The 14,165-nt window shown below is 42.3% G+C and overlaps 1 protein-coding gene across 2 annotated transcripts in view; it reads right to left on the bottom strand.

Annotated features, from left to right (window-relative positions):
- SENP5 (SUMO specific peptidase 5) overlaps positions 1-14,165 on the bottom strand; it is a 52,236-nt gene that overhangs the window by 16,043 nt on the left and 22,028 nt on the right. For both annotated transcript variants that reach the window (XM_040349469.1, XM_040349468.1), the window contains 6 exons: positions 7,697-7,802; positions 7,262-7,409; positions 6,216-6,263; positions 3,629-3,706; positions 3,350-3,487; positions 956-1,039 (listed from right to left, as the gene is read on the bottom strand). In XM_040349469.1, the coding sequence (XP_040205403.1) occupies positions 956-1,039; positions 3,350-3,487; positions 3,629-3,706; positions 6,216-6,263; positions 7,262-7,409; positions 7,697-7,802 (602 nt within the window). The remainder of the gene's footprint in view (positions 1-955; positions 1,040-3,349; positions 3,488-3,628; positions 3,707-6,215; positions 6,264-7,261; positions 7,410-7,696; positions 7,803-14,165) is intronic.

The following is a 14,165-nucleotide window of genomic DNA, read 5'->3' as shown; positions in this document are numbered from 1 at the left end:
ATGGGGAATACAGAAATGAGCTGTGGCTAGAGGGGTACAGAGATAAGTTGTGGGGGAGGGGGGGAAGAGAGACAGAGGTGAGCTGTGGATAAAAGGGTACAGACGTGAACGTAGAATACAGAGGTGAGCTGTGGATTAGGGAGCATAGGTAAGCAAAGTGATGTGCAGATGTGAACAATAGATGGTTACTTTGGAGGAGGGGGGAGGATATGCAAATACTGCCCCTTGTGCAGATTTTTTTCTGTGCCCTGTATGATACAAACACCTCAAAGTACACCCCCCCCCAATCCCTGTGTGTCATCCTGGACTCCTATCCCCCCCCCCCCCCCCATCGTCTTGAACTCCCCCATCATCCTGGACTCCTCTCTCTCTCTTCCACCCATCATCATAATTATACAGGATTTATATAGCACCAACAGTATGCACAGCACTTTACAACATGGGGGCAGACATTACAGTTACAATACAATGCAATACATAAAAGTTTACAAGTTTACATGTGTGTTTTGTTTTTTGGAAAGTTGGGGTGGACAGACAATTTGCATGGGGGGGGCCCCCAAGAATTTCCTTTGCCCAGGGCCCAATCAATAGTAAAGACGGCCCTGACCACCCCTTACAGGGTAGTTATGGGATGGGCCTCAGCCCGATTTTTGATCTTTTTGAATGTGTTGTGCTGCAATAGTTGTTGGTTGCACATTCCATTCCAGTGACAGCAGCAAGCGCCTACTTTTTCTAAAATCCTGCTTGCCTCAGAACAGTGTAGAAAATTAATAGCTTCCCAACTCTGAGTTCAGTTGCACCTTAAAACTACACCTAAAAGCACAAGCTGTAAAAGAAATTTGACAAATTAAGGGTCCAAAACCACTAGTAGCTTGTAGTCAGTCTTGTAAAAAGGGACGGTGCCCCCAAGCACCAACAGTAGCAAAACAAAAACTGCACTGTAATTGCAACATACCTTGGTAACAGCAGTCTGCCATCCATCAAGAAACTCTGGGTAACTTTTCTCCTTGGCTTCTGTAATTAGGTATTTGCGAATATTCTGCAACGATGCACATTCAGGGGAAAAAAAATTTGAGAAGACTTCAGTAAAGAGCAGAATGGAAGCCAACTTAAATGCACAAATAGCAAGCAACACATTATTGCAATACAAATTCTATGGATCCATTTACAGATATAGAAATCATAAACTTACTTATGTATATTGGGGGTAAAAGGCAGGTTTTCTCCATTAAAACCCCCAATGGAATCAGACAACACCAATACAGCTTTTAAAGTGGAGCAGTCACTTTGCCCAATTATGTCCATTCTCCTTAACCATTTTTTAACCTAAAGACCTCCTGTGAATCTTAGTACTCGTACTATCCAATTTGGATATTGTGATAACTGTCCTGTTAGAACTGTTATTACCTTATAAATGTTTCATCTCTTACTTGTTGTCGGCAGACAGGGCCGAAGATGCGGGCATCTGAAGTCCGCTCCTGTGTATTTCTGGGATTCGGTGCAGCTGGCTACCCAGCTTGCACCTCCTGATCTTACGCAGTAATGACATTGCATGGCACACTTTGCCAATTATAGGTTGCTATAGCAGTGTCGGCGGACGTTCCTGCTTCATTGCTATGGCAACTTGTCAATCCACAGAGAACCCAGAGGGCAAGTGTGGTCAGGAAGGCTTCCCGAAGACTTCTGCGATAGAAGATGCCGATATCCCAGAAGTTCAAGGGAATCGCCAAGGCAGCTGGGATTGAAAGTAAAAAAAATTAAAAATAAATAAGTATTTTGAATAAAATAGGCTATCCATTAATGACTGTACTGCCAGTGGGCATTGTGATCTGAGGAACATGCCAAATTTGATGGAACTCCGCTTTAAATCTTAGGAACCCATACTACCAAGCGACGGTGCTCAGGTCTGGTGATATGCTGATCAGGTGTCATGTAAAACATAGTGGAAGGAAGTATTGGGTATTTCCAAGGGCTTTGACTGGCAAACAAACTGGCAGTTTGGGAGCAAAGGGAATAGAAATATAAGTAATAAAGAAGATGGAACATATTACTTTGCTCTGAATGAAAACAGTGACAGGTTTTTAAATAGAGTGTGGAAAGAAGAGAAGTTTTTTTTTATGGCTGTTTCTGTTGTCCTGTTCATGACCGATCACCACAATTTTTTGTTCTGGCATCACGGGGGTAGAAAAGGGTGGGAATTTCCCATTTGGAGTTTAAAAAAAAATGCCCAATAAAAAATAGGATTTTTATTACAGCTTACCTGTAAAATCCTTTTCTTGGAGTACATCATGGGACACAGAGCCTTAAGAGCCCTTTCACACTGGGGCATTTTTTAGGCGCTTTAGCGTTAAAAAAAGCTCCTGAAAGAAGCTGCATCTGCAATCCCAATGTGAAAGCCCGAGTGCTTTCACACTGAGGCGCTGCGCTGGCAGGGTGTCAAACAAAACCTGCAAGCAGCTTCTTTGCAGCGCTTTAGGAGCGTTGAATACTTCGCTCTTAAAGCCCCCCCTTCCCACTGAGGGAGCTTTTTTTAAAAAACTCAAAAGCGCCTGAAAAACGTCCCAGTGTGAAAGGGGTCTTAGCAGCGCTTTTTCCAGCATTTTTTGGGCGCTGGCAGTGTGAAAGGGCTTTGAAAGCACTCGGGCTTTCACATTGGGATTGCAGATGAGGCTTCTTTCAGGCGCTTTACAGGCTTTTATTTTTTTTTACGTCAAAGTGCCTGAAAAACACCCGAGTGTGAAAGTGGTCATAGTCATTATGGGTTATAGGCCACCTTCAGGTGATGGACACTGGTTAAACCCAATACAGGAACTTTACTCCCTTTATAACCCCTCCTCCTTCCAGGAGCACATCAGTTTTTGTAGCAAAGCAATATACATAAATCCCAAAAAAGAGGGGAGGGACCTCTGTGTCACATGATGTAGGGTAAGCTGTCACAGGTAAGCTGTAATACAAGTTTAAACATACTATACACCAAGAGCCATTATTCTACCCCCTTACTGTATTTTTCATAGACACTCATGGTAATGAAATTAAACATTAAGGCCACACACACACACGTCAGTTTTGACGGACTCAGCAGGGATTGCTCCATTGATCCCCGCTGAGCTGGCGGATGACAGGTCCGTCTCTGCTCCCCGTGTAGTGACGGACCTGTCAGAGCTCCGCTCTCCTTTATGGGGGATTGGATGAAAACGGACCACCCTGTCAAGACCTGCATTGAGCGTTCGTTCAGGTCCACCTAAAAAACTGACAGGCGGACCTAAACAGTCCGCATGTGTGAAAGGGGCCTAAGGGTAAAGGATAAAAACATAAAATTATGAACTTCAATTTAAAAAACGCACTTTACCTCTACACAGAATTTAAAATGTATGCCTTGGGAATCATAGAAGGAAATTAGCTTTTTGGGTATATTCACAGTAATGAGAGACCAGTGAACCTCTAGGTGAATTGGAATTAACAACAAGATTTTTTTGAACACATCCACCTGTTGGGAAATAGAAAAAGATTCAATAATTTTCAAAAGCTCAAATCAAAGAAAGGTCAAGGACCATATAATTTTTGCTACGATAACAAAATCTTTACATGTAATGAAAAAAATGTAATGGGTGAGATTAAAAACGCTTGCCTTTTTAGTCCATCTTTTTACACCATTATAACCTTTGGTCATAAGTTGCCGGTGAAAGAAACTGTTTAAGAAATGAACCTGTTTGAAAGAATACAAACAGCCAATGTAAACATTTTGTTAAAGAGAACATGTCATACAAAAAAGTGCTATCCTAATTCTTTAAAAGTGCCAATTGACTTGTAGTCACAATGTCCCCTCGGCTTCACTTACAATTTTGCAACCTGGGAGCTCCAATTTGAAGAATTTTAGGGCTTTTATTTTTATCAGCTGAGTTACAAACTGAATCGCTACTGTTATTTACAATACAAACTTTCATTGGGTGCAGATTTTATAGCTTTTTTCTATACTTTGTGCACTCAGACATAAGGACCTGTGGCTGCTCTGTCATTTAGCCATCCCTCCACTCCCTGTGTCCAATAACAGAACACCTTGCATTCTGGAAACTCATTAAAAACAAAAGCATTCTGAATGGACAGGGAGAGGAGGAATGGACAGGGAGAGGAGGAATGGACAGGGAGAGGAGGAATGAACTGGGAGAGGAGGAATGAACTGGGAGAGGAGGAATGAACTGGGAGAGGAGGAATGAACTGGGAGAGGAGGAATGGACTGGGAGAGGAGGAATGGACTGGGAGAGGAGGAATGGACTGGGAGAGGAGGAATGGACAGGATGGCTTGTGTGAGGGAGAACCTTAAGTCTGCTGTCAGACTTTAGCAAAAACTATATATTAGCGTTCAAAGAAAGTGTAAATTGTAAATAACAGCCAGTGATCCAGAAGGTGGCATACACCTCCGAAGATTAAATTATTTGTAAAGCAAGGTTTTTTTTTTTTTTTTTTAAGTTTCCTTTCTTGGAGTTCTTCTTTATCCAAGTGTACAATACTGGGTAATTGATACCTGAAGATGATCATACTATAGTCATCCCTTTTACTGCTGTGGCAACTCGCATTTCTTTAACCACTTCAGCCCCGGAAGGATTTACCCACTTAATGACTAGGCCATTTTTTGCGATACAGCACTGCATCTATTTTACGGACAATTGTGTGGTCGTGTGACGTTGTACCCCAAAAAAATGTATGTCTTTTTTCCCCCTGCAAATAGAGCTATTGGTGGTATTTATTTTTTGCGCTATAAGCAAAAAAAGACCGACAATTTTGAAAATAAATTATTTTGAACTCTCTGCTATAATAAATATCCAAAAAAAGGTATTCATCAGTTTAGGCCAATATGTATTCTGCTATATTTTAAGATTTTTTTGCAAAAATATTGCAATACGCGTATATTGATTTGTTCATGCAAAAGTTACAGCGTCTATGAAATAGGGGAAAGATTAAGGGCTTTTTAAAATTGTTTTTACTAGTAATGGCGAGGATCAGCGATCTTTAGCAGAACTGACATTGCGGCGGACAAACCAAATCTTAAGTGACACTTTGGCAACCAGTGACACCAATACAGTGATCAGTGTTAAAAAAATGCACGGATCACTCTATAAATGGCACTGGCAGTGAAGGGGTTAACACTAGGGGGCAATGAAGGGGTTAAGTGTTCCCTAGGGAGGTGTTTTTAACAGTCAGGGGGACAGACTAACGGAGTAGAGAGATCGTTGTTCCTGATCACTAGGAACAGCTGCTCTCTCGCCCCCCTCAGCTATGACCAATCACCAAGTAATAGTGTGAAATGTGTCAGCTGGTATCCTGTTTGCTGTGGCATGTACTTTGTAATCCTGTTTTACCAATACCAAGCAACATTTTTGGAGTGCGGCTGTCCAGACATTCCTTCTTATCTTGCATTCTCTCCTTCCTTCAGAACTGGGATCCGCCTTGTTTGCATAGGCAGATCCCCATTCTGCCTCTCTACACTGCGATTGCGGGGGGCTGGTGGACTCTATCTGCGGGCGAGCTCCAGGTACGTTGGTTCGCGCGGCAGGACCGCCCTGCCGCAGTATGTGGGTGATCCGGAAGTGGTTAATGACAGGTCCTTTTTGAAAGATCCATTATGAAGAAGCCAGAGCTTGCCATGTTCCAGACATTGCTTACTTATAATTATAATAATAAAAACTATGTCTGAATGCATAAGCCCAACTCCAGGAATTAGGCAAAAATCTAGCCTTTCAGTGGGCCAACGCGCTGCTAGGGTTAAATGTACGTTAGTCTCTTCATGCCTAGAAATATTACTCATCTAGCCTTGGGCTCCTGCACTTCACGCTGTGGGCAGCCTTTTGAAACCATCCAGGTACAATTCCGGGCTAATAAACTTTTATTATATGTGGTAGAGGGGAGGCTCTATTGAGGGGGCCATATTTGGAGGCACCCTGCTGTACCAAAAAATATAAAAGATTCTACTACACCTTATTCTGAACCCCTAGTTGTGCAACTAAGCAGGGGGGGGGGTGCACTACAAGGGTAGATTTTTTTCCTAATTCCTGGAGTTTAGCTTTAAGGTGTGGAAGACATGCATTGCAAAGGACTGGAGAGAAAACAAACACCCTTTGCTTTCAGTACACAACTTCTGTCCATATGCAATGAAGAACAAACTATAGTGCTGTATCTTTCACTTACTTTTTGGAAAAGGGGTTAATGGTAAGACATACCTTGTCTGGAACAGCATCCATGATTAGCTCACCATACATATTAATAACCTGTAAAGAAAGAAAAAAATTATGTTTTAACTAGGGCCGAAACAACTAATCGATTAATCAACAACTAATCGATTAAGAAATTAATCGATTACAATTTTCATAATCGATTAATCGGCCAGTAACAATGGGGTTAAAAAAAAAAATAGCCCTTTATAGTACACAAAAGCAAATGGCTACTGTAAATATTACTTTCACTGTCCCACAGTAAAAAAAATTAACCCCTTACAGTAGCGATTATTTGCTCTTTTTGTACTTATTTTTGTTTTTTTTAACCCCATTATGTTACTAAACATCTCAGGCCTGGGTCACACCTTTTTTTTGGTGCTTTTTGCAGAAACACACTTCAGTTCATTTACATGTTTTTCTATGGGACACGTTCGCATCCATGATTTTTTTTCAGCTGCTGCGTATTTGGAAAGGGCAAGGACTTTCTAAAGCAAAACTGGCCTATTTTTATTTTTTTTGGTTCAATATACTTCAATGGAGAAGCTGCAGAAAAGCATGTAATGTGTTTTTGCGGCAATTTGTGTTTTGTAATCTGCCCAACAACAAATTGGCCCAAAAAAAAAAAGTAAAAATGCAATTTTTTTTTTTTTTAAGGCGGTCTTAACACCTTTTGTTTTCAATTTTTTTTAAGGCTATTATCCGATTAATCGAAACAATAATCGGCCAACTAATCGATTATGAAAATAATCGTTAGTTGCAGCCCTAGTTTTAACAAAAGCTAATTCAGCTGGTCAACACAAGAGATTGCCAATTCTCCTACCAATCAACAGAAGGTAGATGAAACCAGACACATCCTCTGCGATTATACAATTGCTCATATTATTCTGGTGGACCATCAATGAATATTTTCAAACAGGCTTAGCTAAAAAGAATATTTATATGCCATCTAAAGAGCAACATCTATACTTCCTACAGGAAAATGGGGGTCAAAAATAGGTCACTTCACTACAACTTTAAAAAGTGATCAAACCTGATAAATTCAAAACACAAACCTGATCATTGATCCAATTTTGTCCATCGAGGGTAGTGAGGTCATCCATATCAAGCACATGTTTATTGTATAAGACACGGAAACTGCACGCAGTAGTCTTGGAATGCTTGGCTCTGTATTTTGATATTTCTTTGTTGATGAAGGAAGCCCTTGAAAATATAAATATAAAGTCAATTTGGAGTTAACTGTAACCAAATAACCCCCAAAAAACTAAGAAAGTCAGAATTCAACACTTATTTTAGTTCACTTGTGTTTGAATCATCCCAAAACCATGAACCCCCCCCCCAATTCATGAAAAAAAAATTCTATGAAACTGGTCCTTGGTGCCATAAAGGTTGGGGACTGGCTGCTGCGCTGGAATCTTATACAAATTCCCTTTTTACTGAAAACAATATATCAAACCTACCACCAAAGCTCCAATTTCAATATATCAAACCTGTAGGAAAGGTCCTCATTGAAGACTTCCTTTAATCGAGTCAGAACATCTTTCTCAGACAATGGGATTAAACTACCATATTTCTTCACAGTCTCATTTAGAAGACCTGGGATATAAAGAAAAAAATATTAAAATACCTACATATGTACATCAATACAGATTCATGAACACAAGGATAAAAGATTCTCCTTGTATTTTACAGATTAATAAATGAGAAAAAAAAAAACACAGTAACTCTTAAGCTGTGTATACACCAGCAGACTTTCGTCATTTTTCACAGTAAGAAAAAGCTTGTTTTTCCAATCAGTGGGGTCAAATTGATGTTCATTTTCTACTGCTGCAAAGAAAATGTATGCATTTCTAACAGTGAATGTGGTTACGGTTCGGTAAATTGAATTAATTCCAAAATCTAAATCTGGAACTACTTTTGAACGTCTATCAAAATGTACAGAGAATTTCTGTACAAATTATCATATTAATTTGAGATTCTGCTAGTTAATGCCCAGATTTAGCCACTTGCCAGATCCCCCATGCACTAAAATGAAAGGATTGTGTTCAGTACTTACTTTTAGCTGTGACCAAAAACTCACAGCAACTCAAATCTCAGGGTTTAACAAAACAGAGCGCTACAGCATCATAGCTTACTGAACATGCAGAAAGCAGAGGGTTCCCATTTGTTGCTTCCATCAAGGCAGCTGAACCAATTTCAATACACACAGGGCCACAATACTCGGAACAATTTGTTAGAGCCGAAAAAAATGTTAATTTCCATTATACTAATAGCACAACGTATTATACCTGAAAAATTTCAACCATGCTGAACTCGACCAGAACAGTGATTAGTGAAAAAATTGTCAAGAAATTTGGAAGCTAAAACAGAGTTAAGCAATTGTAAATGCTTTATTTTTATTTTTTTCTCTGTCCGTCCATGGACAACAGAGAAAAGGATTTTACGGCGAGTACAAAAAATCCTATTTTCTCTTATCGTAGCAGTGTCAAAAAACGAGGGGTGGGAACAGTATCAGTAAAAACAATTTAACTTCACCCCAAAACAAGCAGAGCTCCTCAACAAAGGAGTTGCAACTTTAAACAGCCGCCTGCAAAACCTTGCGGCCGAAGGAAGCATCTGAAGATGCACTCACATCAACCTTGTAAAATTTGGAAAAAGTGTGAACGGACAACCAAGTCGCCACATTGCACACCTGTGACACAGACGCTTGATGTCGGAAAACCCAGGAAGCACCAATTGCCCTGGTTGAATGTGCCGTGACCGGAAAGGGGACGCCCGCCCCCTAAGAGCATAGGTCTGTATGACGGTCTGCCTGATCCACAGAGAAATGGTGGCTGACGAGACCGCCAGGCCCTTTTTGTGGACCAGACACCAACACAAAAAGTGAGTCAGATCTCCAAAACTGAGCCGTAGCAGACAGGTACACCCGCAAAGCACGTACCACTTCTAAAGTATGAAGTGCAACCCTCCTAGGATGTGCCGGCCCAGGACATATGTCCCCATTCAGGTGAAAGGCCGAAACCAACACCAACATATCCTATGGAGGATCAAGTATGGCGACTTGCAAGACAAGGCCGCCAACTCAGAAACCCTTCTGACAGAAATAATGGCCACCAAAAAGGCCACCTTCTGAGATAGTGTCAAGAGAGGAAACTATCTGATGTTTCCAAAGGAAGGTTCCTGAAGAACCGAGAGCACCAGAGTCAAAACCCATGGGGAAGAGGTGGTTCAAGAGGGGCAAGTATATGACGAACCCCCTGCACAAAAGGTACCCACCAGAGAATGGGACGCCAAAGGCCGCTGAAAGAACACAGCCAAGGCTGGAATCTATCCCTTAATGGTGCTTAAGGCAAGTTTCTGATCCACTCCACGCTGTAAAAACAGCAGGACCCTGGACACCGAGTACGTCGGTGGACACCACCCCATCTCTTCGCACAAAGATCTAGGCCTTCCAGGTGCGATGGTAGATCTTCCTGGAAGAAGACTTCAGTGCCCTCAGCAAGGTTGAGATGACCGAGTCGGAAAGACCCGGTCCCTTAATAGCTGGCTTTCAACAGCCATGACGTTAAAGCCACTGACTGTAAAGCAGGATGACGTATGGGACTTTGAGACAGAAGGTCCTCCCGCATTGGCAGCCGTCAGGGCACATCCGCCACCAGGCGCCCGAGATCGGCGCACCAAGGACGCCAAGGCTAATAATCTGGAGCGATTAGAATCATCGGGATCCCCTCGGCCTCCACTCTGGGGAGCAGCCAAGGAAGCAACTTCAATGAGGTAAAGGCATAAAGTAGCCGATACTGACCCCATGGGGCCGGGCCACCAATGCGTCTGACGCATCTGCCCAGGGATCTCTTGACCTGGCCACAAACTTCGACACCTTGCAGTTGAGACGAGAGGTCAGAAGATCCACGTCCGGTGTGCCCCACCTCCTGCAAGGGAGTTGAAACACCTCCGGATGCAATGACTATTCCCCCTGGGCCAGCATCTGCGACTCAGGTATTCCAGTTTCCCACGCCCGGAATGTAGACGGCCAACAGAGCCGGCACGCTTCTTTCCGCACATTTTAGGATGTGAGCAACCTCGGACGCTGCAGCCGAGCTCCCTGTTCCCCCCTGATGGTTGACATAAGCCACCACCGTGGCGTTGTCTGACTGAATCTAGATTGGGCGACCTTGCAACCTCCTTGACCACGAGGAGAGGCATAGCCTGATCGCCCGGAGTTCTAGGACATTAATCGCGAGACGGGATTCTTCTAGAGTCCATCGACCCTGGGCCGACTGGACCCCCCAGACGCCCCCCAACCCGTGAGGCTGGCGTCTGTCGTAATCACTGTCCACCGGACCGAAGAGCCGGGGATCTCAGCCACCAATTGAGGGAGACTTCGACAAGGTGGCTTACCTGAATCTGACGATCCAGAGACAAAGGAGATACTACTTGGATAGTATCGCCTTCTGCAAAACACGAATGTGCAACTGGGCATACGGTAACGCCACGAAGGAGGGAACCATCAGGCCCAGGACTCGCATATAAAAACAGAGAGACGACCATTTGCAAGATGCCAACAACTTCACTGCAGACTGAAGAGTAAGCAACTTCTTCAGGGGAAGAAGACCTTCGCTACCAAGGAGTCAGGAATCAACACTAGGTACTTCAAACACTGAGTCAGCACCAGGACCGACTTCCGAATGTTTAACGCCCACCCGAATTCTTGGAGGTTCTGGCTGGCTATAGACACATCTTCCCCTAATTTTGAGCCAGGAGAAGAGAAAAAGAAAAAAAGGAGAAAAATCCATAAATCTATCCCATAGTTTGCAGATACTATAACTAAACCAATCAATATACGCCAATTGGGATTTTTTTTAACCAAAAAATATGTAGCAGAATAGATATTGGCCTAAATTGATGAAGAAGTTGGATTCTAATTTATTTTTTATTGGGCATGTTTTATAGCAGAAAGTACGTTTTTTTTTTTTCAAAATTGTTGCTCTTTTTGTTTATAGCGCAAAAAATAAAAACTGCAGGGGTAATCAAATACCACCAAAAGAAAGCTCTATTTGTGAAAAAAAAAAAGAAGACAGACATCAACTTTGCTTAGGTACAGCGTCACACGCAATTGTCAAAGTACCAGTGTCCTATCGCAAAAAATGACCTGTTATTAAGAGTGTAAAACCTTCTGCGGTTAAAGTGGTTAAGCATACATACTAGGGTTGTCCCGATACCACTTTTTTAGGACTGAGTACAAGTACCGATACTTTTTTTCAAGTACTCGCCGATACCAAATACCGATACTTTTTTTTAAATGTGTCCCCAAATGCAGCCATGTCCCCCCACAGATGCAGCCATGTCCCCCCCATATCCAGCCATGTCCCCCCCATATCCAGCCATGTCCCCCCCATATCCAGCCATGTCCCCCCCATATCCAGCCATGTCCCCCCCATATCCAGCCATGTCCCCCTTGCCTACATGCTGCCGTGCCGCACCGCTTGGTTAATACGGGCGGGGAACATTACAGCTTTCATTTGAATAGCTGTAGTCTTTCGCGCCGCGCTGCGTATAGACACTCCCCCTTGCTCGGGATTGGACAGTACACCCGAGCAAGGGGGAGTGTCTATACGCGGCGGGAAACACTACAGCTATTCAAATGAAAGCTTTAATGTTCCCCGCTCGTATTACCCAAGCGGCGGCGGCAGCGGGGATGCGGTGTGGCATCGGCGGCGGCGGGGAAGTATTCTATTTTAGGTATCGGGGGTATTTGCGGGAGTAAATACTCTGAATCGGTCCCGATACCGATACTAGTATCGGGACAACCCTAATACATACTGCATCACTGTGTGATGAAGATTATCTACTAAACCTAGGTTATCAGTCCTTGAAAAAATTACAATCATATTACTACTATTGATATACAGGATGAGACTTGCTTTCCACTTGTGCCTACAAATCCATCACAACATGCAAGCAGACAATTAGGCTTCATGCACACAGAGGCTTTTTTAAATGCTTTTCTCCTAGCAGGAAAAAAGCAAGCCTAAATCGCAGATTGGCCAGATTGATTTGTGGCCACTGAAATAAACGCTCAAGAGCTTAAGGCACGTTTTTGAATTTTTCTTCTGCCAATATGATCCTCTTGAAAGTGCATCCGATTTTTTTTTATTTATTTTTTTTCTGCCTCCTCCTGTAAATGCTTATGTGTGCTTGAACACAGGTTAACATGGAGGGGCGTTTAGAAGCATAAAAGTAGTGTCAAATGCCTGTAAAATAGATGGCTTTGAGCTCAAGTGTGCATGAGGCCTAAAGGGGCCACAAACCATGACATTTAGCCTGCTTACAGGTACAACAAAAGGTCAGAATGCAGCCAGGAGCAATAGCACTGAATGGGTTAAAAAATAACCTGTCAAAACAGAAATATAGGAACAGCCATTGCTTTTCTCTTTTTTAAATTGCGTAGGCTCTGTGGCTTGTCATCCTCATGGCCTTAGTACTTGCAAAGCACCAGACACTGAAAAATGCAAATCATGCCGTTTGAAATCAACTTCTCAGTTTTGTTTTTTTACACACCAAATACAGGCAAGGCAAGTATAAAGATGACAATCGTGAACCTGGATTAGCAATGGTAGCTCCCATATTTTATACTGACAAATTTCTTTAAAAACACAAGAATCATCTGATAATAAAAACAATGTTTATTCCTGACCTAGTTCAAATATTAAATAACCAACAGGGATCTTTTTATACTGCTGTACTACAAAAACATGGGGGCATATTTATCAGCCAGAGACTCTAGGTACAAAGACCTGCCACTTTGCCCCACACATTTGGGTACGTTAAAATTTCCCTAGTGGTGGAAGCAGGATGAAAATCCAAATTTTAGGGTCAAAATTTGCAGCATGTTCAAGGTATGGAAAATATATAAATCCATGGGAACGAGCAAAAGCTTTGCTGAAGGAATGGTGAATTGCAGATAAAATCAGCAGAGGATCAGGCCAGCCAGCTATTCAAGCAGAGCGAAAAGCTTTCGCCTGGAAAATTCAAGAGATATCTCTTCATTAAAGATGCTTTTCTGCCTGCCAGCAATTCTTGTAATGGGACACTTAGCCAATAGCCATGCATGCGCAGCTCAGTGTACAAACCATTTGGTGCTGGAATGAAGCAACTCCCCATGAGCATGCACATTACAAGAGCCTATAGGAGTCACAGTATTAAAGTGAATTTAATGCCACTCTAAATTCACCATTAAAAAAAACTTAAATGTTACTGGAGATGGAGAATTTCTATAAAAACAAACAAAAAAAAACACACACACACACACACACACACACACACATATATATATATATATATATATATATATATATATAAAAAGCCAAAACCTTTTTTTCATTGAGGAGTGTGTAGGGAGGAGTTAAAATCCCTGTAAGCCCCCCCCCCTCCCCATCTGTGTCCCATTGGACAGATTTCCCTTGAAGGTTCCGTCCTTACACTTTACCAATTTGGATGTGATGGCTGAATTTGTTTTATTTTTCAGGCTCTTTCCTTTATTTTCACCTGGTGAGCCAGCCAGTAAGTCTGTTTTTCAAAAGAAAAAGTTGTCCTCCAAATGCAGCAGTTTAGAGCGTTAAGACAAACCATTTACCACTGACTGGTTTGCTTACAATGATCACCTTTTATTTAGGTAAAATCTTTATCCCAAAAGAAAAAAATAACCTGCAGTTTGCGCTGGAGTTTGGCTTCAACTTGTCACTGTATATCTGCTAGTACATCTCACCCTCCCCCCACCCTCAGACTGACAATGCTGCTGTCCAAAGGTGCCACTGTGCTCGTGTCCTCTTTCTGGATGAATTAATGTCTCGTACACCATGACAGCTTTTTGCCGGGAAAAATGGCTGTGTGTATGCTCCATCGCAGTTTTCCCCGACAGGAAAACCGCCGGAAATCCCAGAAAGAAAAATGAGAACATGT

The sequence above is a fragment of the Rana temporaria genome, chromosome 4 (assembly GCF_905171775.1).
Source record: "Rana temporaria chromosome 4, aRanTem1.1, whole genome shotgun sequence".
Lineage (NCBI taxonomy): Eukaryota > Metazoa > Chordata > Amphibia > Anura > Ranidae > Rana > Rana temporaria.
Note: the sequence above shows the minus strand (reverse complement) of the source record. Positions and strands in the feature narration are given on the sequence as shown.